At 52.2% G+C, this 18950-nt stretch overlaps 2 protein-coding genes across 3 annotated transcripts in view; one reads left to right on the forward strand and one right to left on the reverse strand.

The window, feature by feature from the left end:
- Positions 1-18950, forward strand: part of LOC147096401 (zinc-binding protein A33-like) — a 438937-nt gene that overhangs the window by 161326 nt on the left and 258661 nt on the right. The window lies entirely within an intron of this gene.
- Positions 1-18950, reverse strand: part of LOC147096402 (zinc-binding protein A33-like) — a 92938-nt gene that overhangs the window by 62872 nt on the left and 11116 nt on the right. For both annotated transcript variants that reach the window (XM_085975149.1, XM_085975148.1), the window contains 2 exons: positions 18511-18679; positions 16927-17109 (listed from right to left, as the gene is read on the reverse strand). In XM_085975149.1, coding sequence (XP_085831275.1) covers positions 16927-17109; positions 18511-18679 — 352 coding nt within the window. The remainder of the gene's footprint in view (positions 1-16926; positions 17110-18510; positions 18680-18950) is intronic.

Here is an 18950-nt window from a genome sequence, read left to right on the forward strand (position 1 = left end):
CACCTTCAATCTGTGTCCTCTGGTTACCGACCCTTCATGTACAGAGGTTCCTCTCGCAGTAAGCAGCAGCACGCGATCCCCTTCAATCTGTGTCCTCTGGTTACCGACCCTTCATGTACAGAGGTTCCCCTCGCAGTAAGCAGCAGCACGCGATCACCTTCAATCTGTGTCCTCTGGTTACCGACCCTTCATGTACAGAGGTTCCTCTCGCAGTAAGCAGCAGCACGCGATCACCTTCAATCTGTGTCCTCTGGTTACTGACCCTTCATGTACAGAGGTTCCTCTCGCAGTAAGCAGCAGCACGCGATCCCCTTCAATCTGTGTCCTCTGGTTACTGACCCTTCATGTACAGAGGTTCCCCTCGCAGTAAGCAGCAGCACGCGATCACCTTCAATCTGTGTCCTCTGGTTACCGACCCTTCATGTACAGAGGTTCCCCTCGCAGTAAGCAGCAGCACGCGATCCCCTTCAATCTGTGTCCTCTGGTTACCGACCCTTCATGTACAGAGGTTCCTCTCGCAGTAAGCAGCAGCACGCGATCCCCTTCAATCTGTGTCCTCTGGTTACCGACCCTTCATGTACAGAGGTTCCTCTCGCAGTAAGCAGCAGCACGCGATCCCCTTCAATCTGTGTCCTCTGGTTACCGACCCTTCATGTACAGAGGTTCCCCTCGCAGTAAGCACCAGCACGCGATCCCCTTCAATCTGTGTCCTCTGGTTACCGACCCTTCATGTACAGAGGTTCCTCTCGCAGTAAGCAGCAGCACGCGATCCCCTTCAATCTGTGTCCTCTGGTTACCGACCCTTCATGTACAGAGGTTCCCCTCGCAGTAAGCAGCAGCACGCGATCCCCTTCAATCTGTGTCCTCTGGTTACCGACCCTTCATGTACAGAGGTTCCTCTCGCAGTAAGCAGCAGCACGCGATCCCCTTCAATCTGTGTCCTCTGGTTACCGACCCTTCATGTACAGAGGTTCCTCTCGCAGTAAGCAGCAGCACGCGATCCCCTTCAATCTGTGTCCTCTGGTTACCGACCCTTCATGTACAGAGGTTCCCCTCGCAGTAAGCAGCAGCACGCGATCCCCTTCAATCTGTGTCCTCTGGTTACCGACCCTTCATGTACAGAGGTTCCTCTCGCAGTAAGCAGCAGCACGCGATCCCCTTCAATCTGTGTCCTTTGGTTACCGACCCTTCATGTACAGAGGTTCCTCTCGCAGTAAGCAGCAGCACGCGATCCCCTTCAATCTGTGTCCTCTGGTTACCGACCCTTCATGTACAGAGTTTCCCCTCGCAGTAAGCAGCAGCACGCGATCACCTTCAATCTGTGTCCTCTGGTTACCGACCCTTCATGTACAGAGGTTCCTCTCGCAGTAAGCAGCAGCACGTGATCACCTTCAATCTGTGTCCTCTGGTTACCGACCCTTCATGTACAGAGGTTCCTCTCGCAGTAAGCAGCAGCACGCGATCACCTTCAATCTGTGTCCTCTGGTTACCGACCCTTCATGTACAGAGGTTCCCCTCGCAGTAAGCAGCAGCACGCGATCCCCTTCAATCTGTGTCCTCTGGTTACCGACCCTTCATGTACAGAGGTTCCTCTCGCAGTAAGCAGCAGCACGCGATCCCCTTCAATCTGTGTCCTCTGGTTACCGACCCTTCATGTACAGAGGTTCCCCTCGCAGTAAGCAGCAGCACGCGATCCCCTTCAATCTGTGTCCTCTGGTTACCGACCCTTCATGTACAGAGGTTCCCCTCGCAGTAAGCAGCAGCACGCGATCCCCTTCAATCTGTGTCCTCTGGTTACCGACCCTTCATGTACAGAGGTTCCCCTCGCAGTAAGCAGCAGCACGCGATCACCTTCAATCTGTGTCCTCTGGTTACCGACCCTTCATGTACAGAGGTTCCCCTCGCAGTAAGCAGCAGCACGCGATCCCCTTCAATCTGTGTCCTCTGGTTACCGACCCTTCATGTACAGAGGTTCCTCTCGCAGTAAGCAGCAGCACGTGATCCCCTTCAATCTGTGTCCTCTGGTTACCGATCCGTCATGTACAGAGGTTCCTCTCGCAGTAAGCAGCAGCACGCGATCCCCTTCAATCTGTGTCCTCTGGTTACCGACCCTTCATGTACAGAGGTTCCTCTCGCAGTAAGCAGCAGCACGCGATCACCTTCAATCTGTGTCCTCTGGTTACCGACCCTTCATGTACAGAGGTTCCTCTCGCAGTAAGCAGCAGCACGCGATCACCTTCAATCTGTGTCCTCTGGTTACCGACCCTTCATGTACAGAGGTTCCCCTCGCAGTAAGCAGCAGCACGCGATCACCTTCAATCTGTGTCCTCTGGTTACCGACCCTTCATGTACAGAGGTTCCCCTCGCAGTAAGCAGCAGCACGCGATCACCTTCAATCTGTGTCCTCTGGTTACCGACCCTCCATGTACAGAGGTTCCCCTCGCAGTAAGCAGCAGCACGCGATCCCCTTCAATCTGTGTCCTCTGGTTACCGACCCTTCATGTACAGAGGTTCCTCTCGCAGTAAGCAGCAGCACGCGATCCCCTTCAATCTGTGTCCTCTGGTTACCGACCCTTCATGTACAGAGGTTCCCCCCGCAGTAAGCAGCAGCACGCGATCACCTTCAATCTGTGTCCTCTGGTTACCGACCCTTCATGTACAGAGGTTCCCCTCGCAGTAAGCAGCAGCACGCGATCCCCTTCAATCTGTGTCCTCTGGTTACCGACCCTTCATGTACAGAGGTTCCTCTCGCAGTAAGCAGCAGCACGCGATCACCTTCAATCTGTGTCCTCTGGTTACCGACCCTTCATGTACAGAGGTTCCTCTCGCAGTAAGCAGCAGCACGCGATCACCTTCAATCTGTGTCCTCTGGTTACCGACCCTTCATGTACAGAGGTTCCCCTCGCAGTAAGCAGCAGCACGCGATCACCTTCAATCTGTGTCCTCTGGTTACCGACCCTTCATGTACAGAGGTTCCTCTCGCAGTAAGCAGCAGCACGCGATCCCCTTCAATCTGTGTCCTCTGGTTACCGACCCTTCATGTACAGAGGTTCCCCTCGCAGTAAGCAGCAGCACGCGATCCCCTTCAATCTGTGTCCTCTGGTTACCGACCCTTCATGTACAGAGGTTCCCCCCGCAGTAAGCAGCAGCACGCGATCCCCTTCAATCTGTGTCCTCTGGTTACCGACCCTTCATGTACAGAGGTTCCCCCCGCAGTAAGCAGCAGCACGCGATCCCCTTCAATCTGTGTCCTCTGGTTACCGACCCTTCATGTACAGAGGTTCCCCTCGCAGTAAGCAGCAGCACGCGATCACCTTCAATCTGTGTCCTCCGGTTACCGACCCTTCATGTACAGAGGTTCCTCTCGCAGTAAGCAGCAGCACGCGATCCCCTTCAATCTGTGTCCTCTGGTTACCGACCCTTCATGTACAGAGGTTCCTCTCGCAGTAAGCAGCAGCACGCGATCCCCTTCAATCTGTGTCCTCTGGTTACCGACCCTTCATGTACAGAGGTTCCTCTCGCAGTAAGCAGCAGCACGCGATCCCCTTCAATCTGTGTCCTCTGGTTACCGACCCTTCATGTACAGAGGTTCCTCTCGCAGTAAGCAGCAGCACGCGATCCCCTTCAATCTGTGTCCTCTGGTTACCGACCCTTCATGTACAGAGGTTCCTCTCGCAGTAAGCAGCAGCACGTGATCCCCTTCAATCTGTGTCCTCTGGTTACCGACCCTTCATGTACAGAGGTTCCTCTCGCAGTAAGCAGCAGCACGTGATCCCCTTCAATCTGTGTCCTCTGGTTACCGACCCTTCATGTACAGAGGTTCCTCTCGCAGTAAGCAGCAGCACGCGATCCCCTTCAATCTGTGTCCTCTGGTTACCGACCCTTCATGTACAGAGGTTCCCCTCGCAGTAAGCAGCAGCACGCGATCCCCTTCAATCTGTGTCCTCTGGTTACCGACCCTTCATGTACAGAGGTTCCTCTCGCAGTAAGCAGCAGCACGCGATCACCTTCAATCTGTGTCCTCTGGTTACCGACCCTTCATGTACAGAGGTTCCCCTCGCAGTAAGCAGCAGCACGTGATCACCTTCAATCTGTGTCCTCTGGTTACCGACCCTTCATGTACAGAGGTTCCTCTCGCAGTAAGCAGCAGCACGCGATCCCCTTCAATCGGTGTCCTCTGGTTACCGACCCTTCATGTACAGAGGTTCCTCTCGCAGTAAGCAGCAGCACGCGATCCCCTTCAATCTGTGTCCTCTGGTTACCGACCCTTCATGTACAGAGGTTCCTCTCGCAGTAAGCAGCAGCACGCGATCCCCTTCAATCTGTGTCCTCTGGTTACCGACCCTTCATGTACAGAGGTTCCCCTCGCAGTAAGCAGCAGCACGCGATCCCCTTCAATCTGTGTCCTCTGGTTACCGACCCTTCATGTACAGAGGTTCCTCTCGCAGTAAGCAGCAGCACGCGATCCCCTTCAATCTGTGTCCTCTGGTTACCGACCCTTCATGTACAGAGGTTCCTCTCGCAGTAAGCAGCAGCACGCGATCACCTTCAATCTGTGTCCTCTGGTTACCGACCCTTCATGTACAGAGGTTCCCCTCGCAGTAAGCAGCAGCACGCGATCACCTTCAATCTGTGTCCTCTGGTTACCGACCCTTCATGTACAGAGGTTCCTCTCGCAGTAAGCAGCAGCACGCGATCCCCTTCAATCTGTGTCCTCTGGTTACCGACCCTTCATGTACAGAGGTTCCTCTCGCAGTAAGCAGCAGCACGCGATCCCCTTCAATCTGTCCCCTCTGGTTACCGACCCTTCATGTACAGAGGTTCCTCTCGCAGTAAGCAGCAGCACGCGATCCCCTTCAATCTGTGTCCTCTGGTTACCGACCCTTCATGTACAGAGGTTCCCCTCGCAGTAAGCAGCAGCACGCGATCCCCTTCAATCTGTGTCCTCTGGTTACCGACCCTTCATGTACAGAGGTTCCCCTCGCAGTAAGCAGCAGCACGCGATCCCCTTCAATCTGTCCCCTCTGGTTACCGACCCTTCATGTACAGAGGTTCCTCTCGCAGTAAGCAGCAGCACGCGATCCCCTTCAATCTGTGTCCTCTGGTTACCGACCCTCCATGTACAGAGGTTCCTCTCGCAGTAAGCAGCAGCACGCGATCACCTTCAATCTGTGTCCTCTGGTTACCGACCCTTCATGTACAGAGGTTCCCCTCGCAGTAAGCAGCAGCACGCGATCCCCTTCAATCTGTGTCCTCTGGTTACCGACCCTTCATGTACAGAGGTTCCCCTCGCAGTAAGCAGCAGCACGCGATCCCCTTCAATCTGTGTCCTCTGGTTACCGACCCTTCATGTACAGAGGTTCCTCTCGCAGTAAGCAGCAGCACGCGATCACCTTCAATCTGTGTCCTCTGGTTACCGACCCTTCATGTACAGAGGTTCCTCTCGCAGTAAGCAGCAGCACGCGATCCCCTTCAATCTGTGTCCTCTGGTTACCGACCCTTCATGTACAGAGGTTCCCCTCGCAGTAAGCAGCAGCACGCGATCACCTTCAATCTGTGTCCTCTGGTTACCGACCCTTCATGTACAGAGGTTCCTCTCGCAGTAAGCAGCAGCACGCGATCCCCTTCAATCTGTGTCCTCTGGTTACCGACCCTTCATGTACAGAGGTTCCCCTCGCAGTAAGCAGCAGCACGCGATCACCTTCAATCGGTGTCCTCTGGTTACCGACCCTTCATGTACAGAGGTTCCTCTCGCAGTAAGCAGCAGCACGCGATCCCCTTCAATCTGTGTCCTCTGGTTACCGACCCTTCATGTACAGAGGTTCCTCTCGCAGTAAGCAGCAGCACGTGATCACCTTGAATCTGTGTCCTCTGGTTACCGACCCTTCATGTACAGAGGTTCCTCTCGCAGTAAGCAGCAGCACGCGATCCCCTTCAATCTGTGTCCTCTGGTTACCGACCCTTCATGTACAGAGGTTCCTCTCGCAGTAAGCAGCAGCACGTGATCCCCTTCAATCTGTGTCCTCTGGTTACCGACCCTTCATGTACAGAGGTTCCTCTCGCAGTATGCAGCAGCACGCGATCACCTTCAATCTGTGTCCTCTGGTTACCGACCCGTCATGTACAGAGGTTCCCCTCGCAGTAAGCAGCAGCAGCACGCGATCACACCCACATACTCTCAGTTACAAATTGGAAATAAGTTCGCTGCTAAAGATTCCTTATTCCTTTATAGTTTTTTTTTTTTAATTCGCTTATGGGATCTGGGCGTCGCTGGCAAGGCCAGCATTTATTGCCCATCCCTAGTTGCCCTTGAGAGAGTGGTGGTGAGCCGCCTTCTTCAACAGCAGCAGTCCGTGCGGTGATGGTACTCCCACAGTGCTGTTAGGGAGGGAGTTCCAGGATTTTGACCCAGCGACGATGAAGGATCGGCGATATACTTCAAAGTCAGGATGGTGTGTGACTCGGAGGGCAACTTGGAAGTGGTGGTGTTCCCATGCGCCTGCTGCCCTTGTCCTTCTAGGAGGTAGAGGTCGCGGGTTTAGGAGGTGTTGCCGAAGAAGCCTTGGCGATTTGCTGCAGTGCATCTTGTAGATGGTACACACTGCAGCCACAGTGCGCCGGTGGTGGAGGGAGTGAATGTTTAAGGTGGTGGATGGGGGGCCAATCAAGCGGGCTGCTTTGTCCTGGATGGTGTCGAGCTTCTTGAGTGTTGTTGGAGCTGCACTCATCCAGGCAAGTGGAGAGTGTTCTATCACACTCCTGACTTGTGCCTTGTAGGTGGTGGAAAGGCTTTGGGGAGTCAGGAGGTGAGACACCCAGCTCTGACCTGCTCGTTGCCACAGTATGTGTGTGGCTGGTCCAGTTAAGTTTCTGGTCAATGGTTGTGGTAAACCACTGTTAACTCTGTACATGCCTGTGTGGTAAACCACTGTTAACCCTGTACAAGTCCAGGCATGTCTCCGCCCCTGGCTCCACCCCTAAGCCCGGGTATAAAGGTGACTCACCACCCTTCCCCCGGGAGCTCTTAGGATGGATCCACTCGCAGAGGCATGCTCCAGTTCTTAGTCAATAAAAGCCTACTTCGTATAAGTTCAACTCGTAGTCTTTGGTGTTGTTGATAGTGCATCAATTTTATTGACTAAGTTTTCAACATGGAGCAAATCTTGAAGCCGGAACGTTTAGACCTGGATCCTCAAGCAGCAGATGCAGCCAATAACTTTGAACACTGGCTGAGCTGTTTCGAAGCCTTCCTGGAGGCCTCCAGCACTACTGTCACTACAGATGACATGAAACAGCTTGTCTTGAACTCACGGGTGAGCCACCGAGTCTACTCGATCATCCGAGACGCCACTACTTACGCGGCTGCCATCGCGACGCTAAAGGAACAATACGTGAGGCCTGTTAACGAGGTCTACGCCAGACACCACCTGGCTACCCGAAAACAGCGCCCCGGGGAATCGGGTGCCGAATATTTACTGGCACAGAGTCCTCGGCCGGGCCTGTAATTGCAAAGCGGTGACGGCCAAGGAATGCACAGAAGACCTGATGCGAGACGCCTACGTAGCCGGCATCAGGTCCAACTATACTCGGCAGAGGCTGCTGGAACAGAGGGGGCTCGACCTGCAGAAGACGGTGGCCCTCGCTAACTCGTTAGACATGGCCCTCCAGAACATGGACGCCTACCCCCCTGACCGGATGGCCACGTGGATGCCACGGGAGCAGCCATCTTGGGACCCGGTAAGGCCACAAGCCGCCAGCTGCCCAACTACAGCTGCAATGACCAGAGGCCAGAAATGCTACTTCTGCGGCCAGGCCAAGCACCCCAGACAGCAATGCCCAGCAAAGGACGCGACCTGCTGCAAATGCGGCAAGAAAGGCCACTACGCGAGAGTGTGCAGGGCAAAAATCGACCCCCAATTCCAGCAGCGCCGCGTGTGAACCGTGCAGGCCGCCATTTTGGACCCCACCAACCATGTGTGAGCCGTGCGGGCCGCCATTTTGGGCACCACCAGCCGCGGGGGAGCCGCCATCTTGGACACCATTTCGGGACCAGGCCCCCGGCGCGGGCGAATACTACAGCGACCCACCGACCTCGACGATGGCCTCCATCACCCTGGACCAATCTAGGCCCCATCAACTAGCCAGGTCCATGATGAACGTAAAGGTAAATGGCCATGCCACAAATTGCCTTTTCGACTGCGGAAGCACGGAGAGCTTCATCCGCCCCGACACGGTGCGACGCTACTCCCTATCGGTTATGCCCACACGCCACCAGGTCTTTATGGCCTCAAAGTCCCATACGGCGGACATCGGCGGCTACTGTGTAGCGACTCTGACAGTGAACGGCGTGGAGTACAGAGATTTTAAATTCCTCGTCCTGCCACAGCTCTGCGCTCCCGTACTGCTAGGATTAGACTTCCAGTGCCATCTGGAGAGCGTCACGATGGCATATGGCGGGCCCCTGCCCCCACTTACAGTCTGCAGCCAGCAGAATTTAAACACGGCGCCGCGCAAAGTATGCAGCCTGTCCACCCTGAAGGTCAAACCCCCCCCCGTTGTTCGCTAACCTCGCCAAAGACTGCAAGCCAATTGCTACTAAAAGCAGGCGGTACAGTGCCGGGGATAGGAGCTTTATTAAATCAGAAGTAGAAAGACTCCTGAGGGAAGGGATTATCGAGGGCAGCACCAGCCCATGGCGAGCCCAAGTGGTGGTAGTGAAGACCGGCGAAAAACAGCACCTGGTTATTGATTACAGCCAGACGATCAATCGATACACGCAATTAGACGCATACCCACTTCCCCGCATATCTGACATGGTCAACCAGATAGCACAATACCAGGTATTCTCGACGAATGATCTGAAGTCGGCATACCACCAGCTCCCCATCAGGCCTGAGGACCGCCAGTACACGGCCTTCGAGGCTGACGGTCGCCTCTACCACTTCCTCCGAGTCCCCTTCGGCGTCACCAACGGGGTCTCGGTCTTCCAAAGGGAGATGGACCGGATGGTTGACCAGAACGCGCTGCAGGCCACCTTCCCCTATCTAGACAACATCACCATCTGCGGCCATGACCGGCAGGACCACGACGCCAACCTAGAAAAATTCCTCCGTACGGCCCAACGGCTGAATCTGACATACAACAGAAAAAAATGTATTTTCCGCACCATGCGCCTCGCTATTCTTGGCTGCGTAGTGGAAAACAGAGTCATCGGCCCCGACCGAATACGCCCCCTCCTGGAACTACCCCTCCCCCACTGCCTAAAAGCCCTGAAGAGATGCCTAGGGTTTTTCTCTTACTACGCCTAGTGGGTGCCCAACTATGCGGACAAAGCCCGGCCCCTCATCAAGTCAACCTCCTTCCCCCTGATGGCAGAGGCCCGTGCGGCCTTCACCCTCATAAAAGAGGACATCGCGAAGGCCACAATGCACGCAGTGGATGAGTCCATCCCTTTCCAAGTGGAGAGCGATGCATCCGACTTTGCTCTAGCCGCAACCCTTAACCAGGCGGGGAGACCCGTGGCCTTCTTTTCACGGACCCTCCAGGGCCCCGAAATTCGACACTCCTCAGTCGAGAAGGAGGCCCAGGCGATAGTGGAGGCTGTACGGCACTGGAGGCATTACCTGGCCGGTAAACGTTTCACCCTGCTCACTGACCAACGGTCAGTAGCATTTATGTTTAACAACAGACAAAGGGGGAAAATCCAAAATGATAAGATATTGCGGTGGAGGATCGAGTTATCCACCTACAACTACGATATCTTATACCGGCCCGGGAAACTTAATGAGCCCCCAGACGCCCTATCCCGTGGGACATGTGCCAGCGCACAAGTCGATAGGCTACGGACCCTCCACAATGATCTCTGCCACCCGGGGGTCACCAGGTTCTTCCATTTTATTAAAGCTCACAGCCTGCCTTACTCCATCGAGGAGGTCAGGACCATGACCAGGAACTGCCAGGTCTGCGCCGAATGCAAACCGCATTTTTATAGGCCAGACAGGGCACACCTGATTAAAGCCACCCGCCCCTTCGAACGTCTCAGCGTCGATTTCAAGGGGCCCCTTCCCTCCTCTGACCGCAACACGTACTTCCTCAATATTATTGACGAGTACTCCCGTTTCCCCTTCGCCATCCCCTGCCCGGACATGACCAGCGCCACAATCATCAGGTGCCTCAACGACCTGTTCGCCATATTTGGCTTCCCCAATTACATCCACAGCGACAGGGGCTCGTCGTTCATGAGCGACGAGCTGCGCCAGTACCTGCTCGAGAAGGGCATAGCCACGAGCAGGACTACCAGCTACAACCCCCGGGGTAACGGACAGGTAGAGAGGGAACGCAACGGTGTGGAAGACCGCCATGCTCGCCCTAAAATCCAAGGGCCTCCCAATCTCCCGCTGGCAAGATGTCTTCCCCGATGCGCTCCACTCCATACGATCACTGCTCTGTACTGCCACAAACGCCACCCCTCACGATAAGATGTTCGTCTTCCCCAGGAAATCCACCTCGGGGACATCACTACCGCCATGGCTGACGTCTCCGGGACCCGTCCTGCTCAGGAAACACGTGAGGAGCCATAAGACGGACCCCCTGGTCAAAAAAGTTCACCTCCTCCACGCCAACCCACAGTACGCCTACGTGGCGTATCCTGACGGGCGGGAGGACACAGTCTCAATTCGAGACCTCGCACCCTCAGGTACCACCCGAAACACCATCGATCACCATCCACTACCTTCACCCACCACCACTACCCACGACGCACCACCGGGGTGTCTACCACGAACTGGCGACATGCCGGTGCCATCCCTACCCCGAGAGGACGACACGCCAGTGCTCCGTCCCACGCGAGAAGCGGCCGCGGGCAAAGAACCGCCGCAACCGGCACCACGAAGATCATTACGGCAGACAAGACCCCCGGAGAGACTTTCGTATACGAACTTTTGAAACACTTCACCCCGCCGGACTCTTTTTTAAACGAGGGGTGAATGTGGTAAACCACTGTTAACTCTGTACGTGTCTGTGTGGTAAACCACTGTTAACTCTGTACAGGTCCGGGCATGTCTCCGCCCCTGGCTCCACCCCTAAGCCCGGGTATAAAGGTGACTCACCACCCTTCCCCCGGGAGCTCTTTGGATGGATCCACTAGCAGAGCCATGCTCCAGTTCTTAGTCAATAAAAGCCTACTTCGTATAAGTTCAACTCGTAGTCTTTGGTGTTGTTGATAGTGCATCAATGGTGATCCCCCAGAATGTTGATGGTGGGGGATTCGGCGATGGTAATGCCGTTGAATGTCATGGGGAGGTGGTTAGACTCTCACTTGTTGGAGATAGCCATTGCCTGGGTTGGGTGTGTAAGTATCTGCCATCACAGCCAGCAATACGTTGTGTTGACCGGCAACCTTGCATTACAAGAGGAAGCTGGGATGTTCGACAGGCCGTGCCATGTTATCAAAGGGCGAGTGAGTCGGCCCCGATATATTTGGCTTACTATACTGGAGTCCCTTTACACATCTTGCAGGAACAGGAGGCGGCCACTGAGCCTCTCAAGCCTGTTCCGCCATTCAATGAGATCATGGCTGACCTGTGGCCTAACTCCATAAACCCGCCTTTGCCCCAGATTGCTGAATACCTTTGGTTAACAGAAATCTCTCAATCTCCGATTTAAAATTAATTGACCGAGCATCAATTGCCATTTGCGGAAGAGAATTCCAAACTTCCACCACACTGTGTGTGTAGAAGTGTTTCCTAACTTCACTCCCGAAAGGTCTGGCTCTAATTTTTAGACTCTATCCCCTAGTCCTAGACTCCCAACCAGCGGAGATAGTTTCTCTCCATCTACCCTATCTGTTCCTCTTAATAGCTTGAAAACTTCAATCAAATCACCCCTTAACCTTCTAAATTTTAGGGAATAGGCCTTGGAGAGGATGCAGATGAGATTGACCAGAATGGTACCAGGGATGTGGGACTTCAGTGATGTGGAGAGACTGGAGAAGCTGGGGTTGTTCTCCTTAGAGCAGAGAAGGTTAAGGGGAGATTGACCAGAATGGTACCAGAGATGTGGGACTTCAGTGATGTGGAGAGACTGGAGAATCTGGGGTTGTTCTCCTTAGAGCAGAGAAGGTTAAGGGGAGATTGACCAGAATGGTACCAGAGATGAGGGACTTCAGTGATGTGGAGAGACTGGAGAATCTGGGGTTGTTCTCCTTAGAGCAGAGAAGGTTAAGAGGAGATTGACCAGAATGGTACCAGAGATGTGGGACTTCAGTGATGTGGAGAGACTGGAGAATCTGGGGTTGTTCTCCTTAGAGCAGAGAAGGTTAAGATGAGATTGACCAGAATGGTACCAGGGATGTGGGACTTCAGTGATGTGGAGAGACTGGAGAATCTGGGGTTGTTCTCCTTAGAGCAGAGAAGGTTAAGATGAGATTGACCAGAATGGTCCCAGAGATGTGGGACTTCAGTTATGTGGAGAGACTGGAGAATCTGGGGTTGTTCTCCTTACAGCAGAGAAGGTTAAGGGGAGATTGACCAGAATGGTACCAGAGATGAGGGACTTCAGTGATGTGGAGAGACTGGAGAATCTGGGGTTGTTCTCCTTAGAGCAGAGAAGGTTAAGGGGAGATTGACCAGAATGGTACCAGGGATGAGGGACTTCAGTGATGTGGAGAGACTGGAGAATCTGGGGTTGTTCTCCTTAGAGCAGAGAAGGTTAAGGGGAGATTGACCAGAATGGTACCAGAGATGTGGGACTTCAGTGATGTGGAGAGACTGGAGAATCTGGGGTTGTTCTCCTTAGAGCAGAGAAGGTTAAGATGAGATTGACCAGAATGGTCCCAGAGATGTGGGACTTCAGTGATGTGGAGAGACTGGAGAATCTGGGGTTGTTCTCCTTAGAGCAGAGAAGGTTAAGATGAGATTGACCAGAATGGTCCCAGAGATGTGGGACTTCAGTGATGTGGAGAGACTGGAGAAGCTGGGGTTGTTCTCCTTAGAGCAGAGAAGGTTAAGGGGAGATTGACCAGAATGGCACCAGAGATGTGGGACTTCAGTGATGTGGAGAGACTGGAGAATCTGGGGTTGTTCTCCTTAGAGCAGAGAAGGTTAAGAGGAGATTGACCAGAATGGTACCAGAGATGTGGGACTTCAGTGATGTGGAGAGACTGGAGAATCTGGGGTTGTTCTCCTTAGAGCAGAGAAGGTTAAGATGAGATTGACCAGAATGGTACCAGGGATGTGGGACTTCAGTGATGTGGAGAGACTGGAGAATCTGGGGTTGTTCTCCTTAGAGCAGAGAAGGTTAAGATGAGATTGACCAGAATGGTCCCAGAGATGTGGGACTTCAGTTATGTGAAGAGACTGGAGAATCTGGGGTTGTTCTCCTTAGAGCAGAGAAGGTTAAGGGGAGATTGACCAGAATGGTACCAGAGATGAGGGACTTCAGTGATGTGGAGAGACTGGAGAATCTGGGGTTGTTCTCCTTAGAGCAGAGAAGGTTAAGGGGAGATTGACCAGAATGGTACCAGAGATGAGGGACTTCAGTGATGTGGAGAGACTGGAGAATCTGGGGTTGTTCTCCTTAGAGCAGAGAAGGTTAAGATGAGATTGACCAGAATGGTCCCAGAGATGTGGGACTTCAGTTATGTGGAGAGACTGGAGAATCTGGGGTTGTTCTCCTTAGAGCAGAGAAGGTTAAGGGGAGATTGACCAGAATGGTACCAGAGATGAGGGACTTCAGTGATGTGGAGAGACTGGAGAATCTGGGGTTGTTCTCCTTAGAGCAGAGAAGGTTAAGATGAGATTGACCAGAATGGTCCCAGAGATGTGGGACTTCAGTGATGTGGAGAGACTGGAGAATCTGGGGTTGTTCTCCTTAGAGCAGAGAAGGTTAAGATGAGATTGACCAGAATGGTACCAGAGATGAGGGACTTCAGTTATGTGGAGAGACTGGAGAATCTGGGGTTGTTCTCCTTAGAGCAGAGAAGGTTAAGATGAGATTGACCAGAATGGTCCCAGAGATGTGGGACTTCAGTGATGTGGAGAGACTGGAGAATCTGGGGTTGTTCTCCTTAGAGCAGAGAAGGTTAAGATGAGATTGACCAGAATGGTCCCAGAGATGTGGGACTTCAGTGATGTGGAGAGACTGGAGAATCTGGGGTTGTTCTCCTTAGAGCAGAGAAGGTTAAGGGGAGATTGACCAGAATGGTCCCAGAGATGTGGGACTTCAGTGATGTGGAGAGACTGGAGAATCTGGGGTTGTTCTCCTTAGAGCAGAGAAGGTTAAGGGGAGATTGACCAGGATGGTACCAGAGATGTGGGACTTCAGTGATGTGGAGAGACTGGAGAATCTGGGGTTGTTCTCCTTAGAGCAGAGAAGGTTAAGATGAGATTGACCAGAATGGTACCAGAGATGTGGGACTTCAGTGATGTGGAGAGACTGGAGAATCTGGGGTTGTTCTCCTGAGAGCAGAGAAGGTTAAGGGGAGATTGACCAGAATGGTACCAGAGATGTGGGACTTCAGTTATGTGGAGAGACTGGAGAATCTGGGGTTGTTCTCCTTAGAGCAGAGAAGGTTAAGGGGAGATTGACCAGAATGGTACCAGAGATGAGGGACTTCAGTGATGTGGAGAGACTGGAGAATCTGGGGTTGTTCTCCTTAGAGCAGAGAAGGTTAAGGGGAGATTGACCAGAATGGTCCCAGAGATGTGGGACTTCAGTGATGTGGAGAGACTGGAGAATCTGGGGTTGTTCTCCTTAGAGCAGAGAAGGTTAAGATGAGATTGACCAGAATGGTCCCAGAGATGTGGGACTTCAGTTATGTGGAGAGACTGGAGAATCTGGGGTTGTTCTCCTTAGAGCAGAGAAGGTTAAGATGAGATTGACCAGAATGGTACCAGAGATGTGGGACTTCAGTGATGTGGAGAGACTGGAGAATCTGGGGTTGTTCTCCTTAGAGCAGAGAAGGTTAAGGGGAGATTGACCAGAATGGTACCAGAGATGTGGGACTTCAGTTATGTGGAGAGACTGGAGAATCTGGGGTTGTTCTCCTTAGAGCAGAGAAGGTTAAGGGGAGATTGACCAGAATGGTACCAGAGATGAGGGACTTCAGTGATGTGGAGAGACTGGAGAAGCTGGGGTTGTTCTCCTTAGAGCAGAGAAGGTTAAGATGAGATTGACCAGAATGGTACCAGAGATGAGGGACTTCAGTTATGTGGAGAGACTGGAGAAGCTGGGGTTGTTCTCCTTAGAGCAGAGAAGGTTAAGATGAGATTGACCAGAATGGTACCAGAGATGAGGGACTTCAGTTATGTGGAGAGACTGGAGAATCTGGGGTTGTTCTCCTTACAGCAGAGAAGGTTAAGATGAGATTGACCAGAATGGTACCAGAGATGAGGGACTTCAGTGATGTGGAGAGACTGGAGAATCTGGGGTTGTTCTCCTTAGAGCAGAGAAGGTTAAGATGAGATTGACCAGAATGGTACCAGAGGTGAGGGACTTCAGTTATGTGGAGAGACTGGAGAAGCTGGGGTTGTTCTCCTTTGAGCAGAGAAGGTTAAGGGGAGATTGACCAGAATGGTACCAGAGATGAGGGACTTCAGTGATGTGGAGAGACTGGAGAATCTGGGATTGTTCTCCTTAGAGCAGAGAAGGTTAAGATGAGATTGACCAGAATGGTACCAGAGATGAGGGACTTCAGTTATGTGGAGAGACTGGAGAATCTGGGATTGTTCTCCTTAGAGCAGAGAAGGTTAAGGGGAGATTGACCAGAATGGTACCAGAGATGAGGGACTTCAGTGATGTGGAGAGACTGGAGAATCTGGGATTGTTCTCCTTAGAGCAGAGAAGGTTAAGATGAGATTGACCAGAATGGTACCAGGGATGAGGGACTTCAGTTATGTGGAGAGACTGGAGAATCTGGGATTGTTCTCCTTAGAGCAGAGAAGGTTAAGGGGAGATTGACCAGAATGGTACCAGAGATGTGGGACTTCAGTGATGTGGAGAGACTGGAGAAGCTGGGGTTGTTCGCCTTAGAGCAGAGAAGGTTAAGATGAGATTGACCAGAATGGTACCAGTGATGAGGGACTTCAGTGATGTGGAGAGACTGGAGAATCTGGGGTTGTTCTCCTTAGAGCAGAGAAGGTTAAGATGAGATTGACCAGAATGGTACCAGAGATGAGGGACTTCAGTTATGTGGAGAGACTGGAGAATCTGGGGTTGTTCTCCTTAGAGCAGAGAAGGTTAAGATGAGATTGACCAGAATGGTACCAGGGATGTGGGACTTCAGTGATGTGGAGAGACTGGAGAATCTGGGGTTTTTCTCCTGAGAGCAGAGAAGGTTAAGAGGAAATTTCATAGAAGTGTTCAAAATCATGAAGGGTTTTGACAGAGTAAATAAAGAGGAACTGTTTGCAGTGGCAGGAGGGTCAGTAACCAGAGAACAGACTGAAGGTCATTGGCAAAAGAACCAGAGGGGGAGATGGGATTTTATTATTTTAACGCAGCGAGTTATGATGATCTGGAATGCACTGCCTGAAAGGGTGGAGGAAGCAGATTCAATAATAACTTTCAAAAGGGATGAATACTTGAAGGGAAGAACATTTGCAGGGCTATGGGGAAAGGGCAAAGGAGAGTGGGACTAATTGGATCGCTCTTTTGAAGAGCCGGCACGGGCACGATGGGCCCGAAATGGCCTCCTTCTGTGCTGCACGATTCTAGAACCCAATCAGCGGAAAGAGAAGGCAGCCCTTGGGGTTACTGCCAGATTTGCAATCCCAGCTTCCACTTGCTGAGCGAGGAAACTTTACGCAGTCCGTCTGCTTGCACCCCCGGCTCTCCAAAAAGCCCAAGGGAAGGAGGACGTCTGTGAAAGAAAGCTCTTTGAATAATTGGTTTTTTTTTTTTTTTTTTAAAAAGTCAGCGGCCGTGTACCTGGAATGGTTTGCTTTAATGGCAGGCTCTGCGGCTGACCGGTCTGCACCGACTGAAGAATGATGGTCTTTGCCGGGCTGGCGGTGGGCGCGGTAGGCAACGTCGTCACGACAACCGGTTTGGGCTGGATGGTCGGCTTGCTGCACAGGAGGCTGTTGGCCTTGGTAGTCGTGGTGGCTTGTACTGCAGCGAAGGAGAAACAAAGTGAAATTACAGCAGGGGACACACTGCCCGATGTTTACGGAACACACGCATCCAACTCCTGCTGCTGCCCGTCTGATCTCAGCACCAGGCATCGGACTGCAACAGGGTAATACCCCATTATCCAATGAAAACACAACTACTGGGCTGCGCAACACTTTAAATCAACGCAGCGCTTTTTGTAATCCATAAAACGCCACCGGGTACATTTTAGCATGATGAAAAGGGCTAAAGAATTATTCCTTAATTCACAAAATTCATCTGCTAATTCAGAATAATGAAGGGCCGTGTGCGAAGTCGGTTTATCTGCATCAATCACAGTTGCATAGCGGCTGACTGCATATGACGGCCCCTAATTCAACACCAATTGGAACATCAGGCTGAGGCCCTGCAAGAGCTGTTGTAGATGCTCTTATGCAGCAGGGCCTGAGGCACACTGTTGAGGGACAGTAGAAGGAGCTTTACTCTGCTATCTGTACTTAATTACATAGTATTAACAGCACAGAAACAGGCCATTCGGCCCAACAGGTCCGTGCGGGGGTTTATGCTCCACACGAGCCTCCTCCCACCCTACTTCATCTCACCCATCAACATATCCTTCTATTCCTTTCCCCCTCATGTGTTTATCTAGCTTCCCCTTAACTGCATCAATGCTCTTCACCTCAACCACTCCCTGTGGTAGCGAGTTCTACATTCTCACCCCTGTCTGGGGAAAGAAGTTTCTCCTGAATTCCCAATTGGATTTATTAGTGACTAGCTTATATTTATGGCCCCCGAGTTCTGGTCTCACCCGCAAGTGGAAACATGTTCGCTACGTCTACCCGACCAAACCCTTTCATAATCTCAAAGACCAGCTCACGCCTCAGCCTTCTCTTTTCTACTGAAAAGAGCTCCAGCCTGTTCAGTCTGTCCTGATGGGTAGAACCTCTCAGGCCAGGGATCATTTCCAGTTAACCTTTTTTGCACCTTCTCCAGTGGCTCCGTATCCCTTTTGATCAGATGGAGACCAGAACGGTTCAGAGTGCTCCATATGTGGTCTAACCAAGGGTCGATACAAGTGAGAGCAAGTTCCATTCCCTGGCAGTAGCATTCATTCCTCTGATATATGGTGTAGCACTTTCTTCTCCCGTACAAAGGCAACCATTTAGATTCTGGCAGGCAAACCTCATCGGTAGTCTGACCCAACTCTCAGGACAACACCGGGGGGGGGGGGGGGGGGGGGGCAAAGCAGTAGACACAACTGGTTAGCCCAGCTAACCTGGAGAGTGGAACTGTTGGGGCCAGAACTCATTAGTATTCTTTTGGAGAATTAGACCGAGTTGCATTCAACGAATCTTTTTTTAAAAAAAAGTTTAATTCACACTTTAAAAGAATGTCATTTACTTGCTGGTCCTTGTTTCACTGGCGAGGTCCCATTTTCCGTTTTTACCACATTGAGCTGAACCGCATTCAGCGGCGGGTTGAGAATGTCCCCAAATATGCATGGCGGTGTCGGAGGATCCTCGGTTTTCACAACTGGAAGTGTTGTCTCAGTGTTTAGGGTCTGATGAGGCTGCACATTGTGGGGGGAAAAAAAGGCAAACACCAGTGACTTTACTCAACATGTACAATTTTACAAAAGGGGTTTTGCTCCCCATTATTTGCAAAGCTGCCCGCCCCCCCCCCCCAACAATCGCATAACCTCCCGTTTAGGTTTTCCTGGATGATGTAAATGTAACCCCTTCACGGTTCTCTAGATATATGTGAGATGTGGTCTCTGTTGTAGACAGTATTCTGTAGTCCAGTAAGGAGATCACTACTACAATGGCTTAATTCTAATTATC

This window comes from Somniosus microcephalus, unplaced genomic scaffold, assembly GCF_052327205.1.
Source record: "Somniosus microcephalus isolate GS21.2 unplaced genomic scaffold, FLI_Smic_1.0 unresolved_chr1, whole genome shotgun sequence".
Classification (NCBI taxonomy): Eukaryota; Metazoa; Chordata; class Chondrichthyes; order Squaliformes; family Somniosidae; genus Somniosus; species Somniosus microcephalus.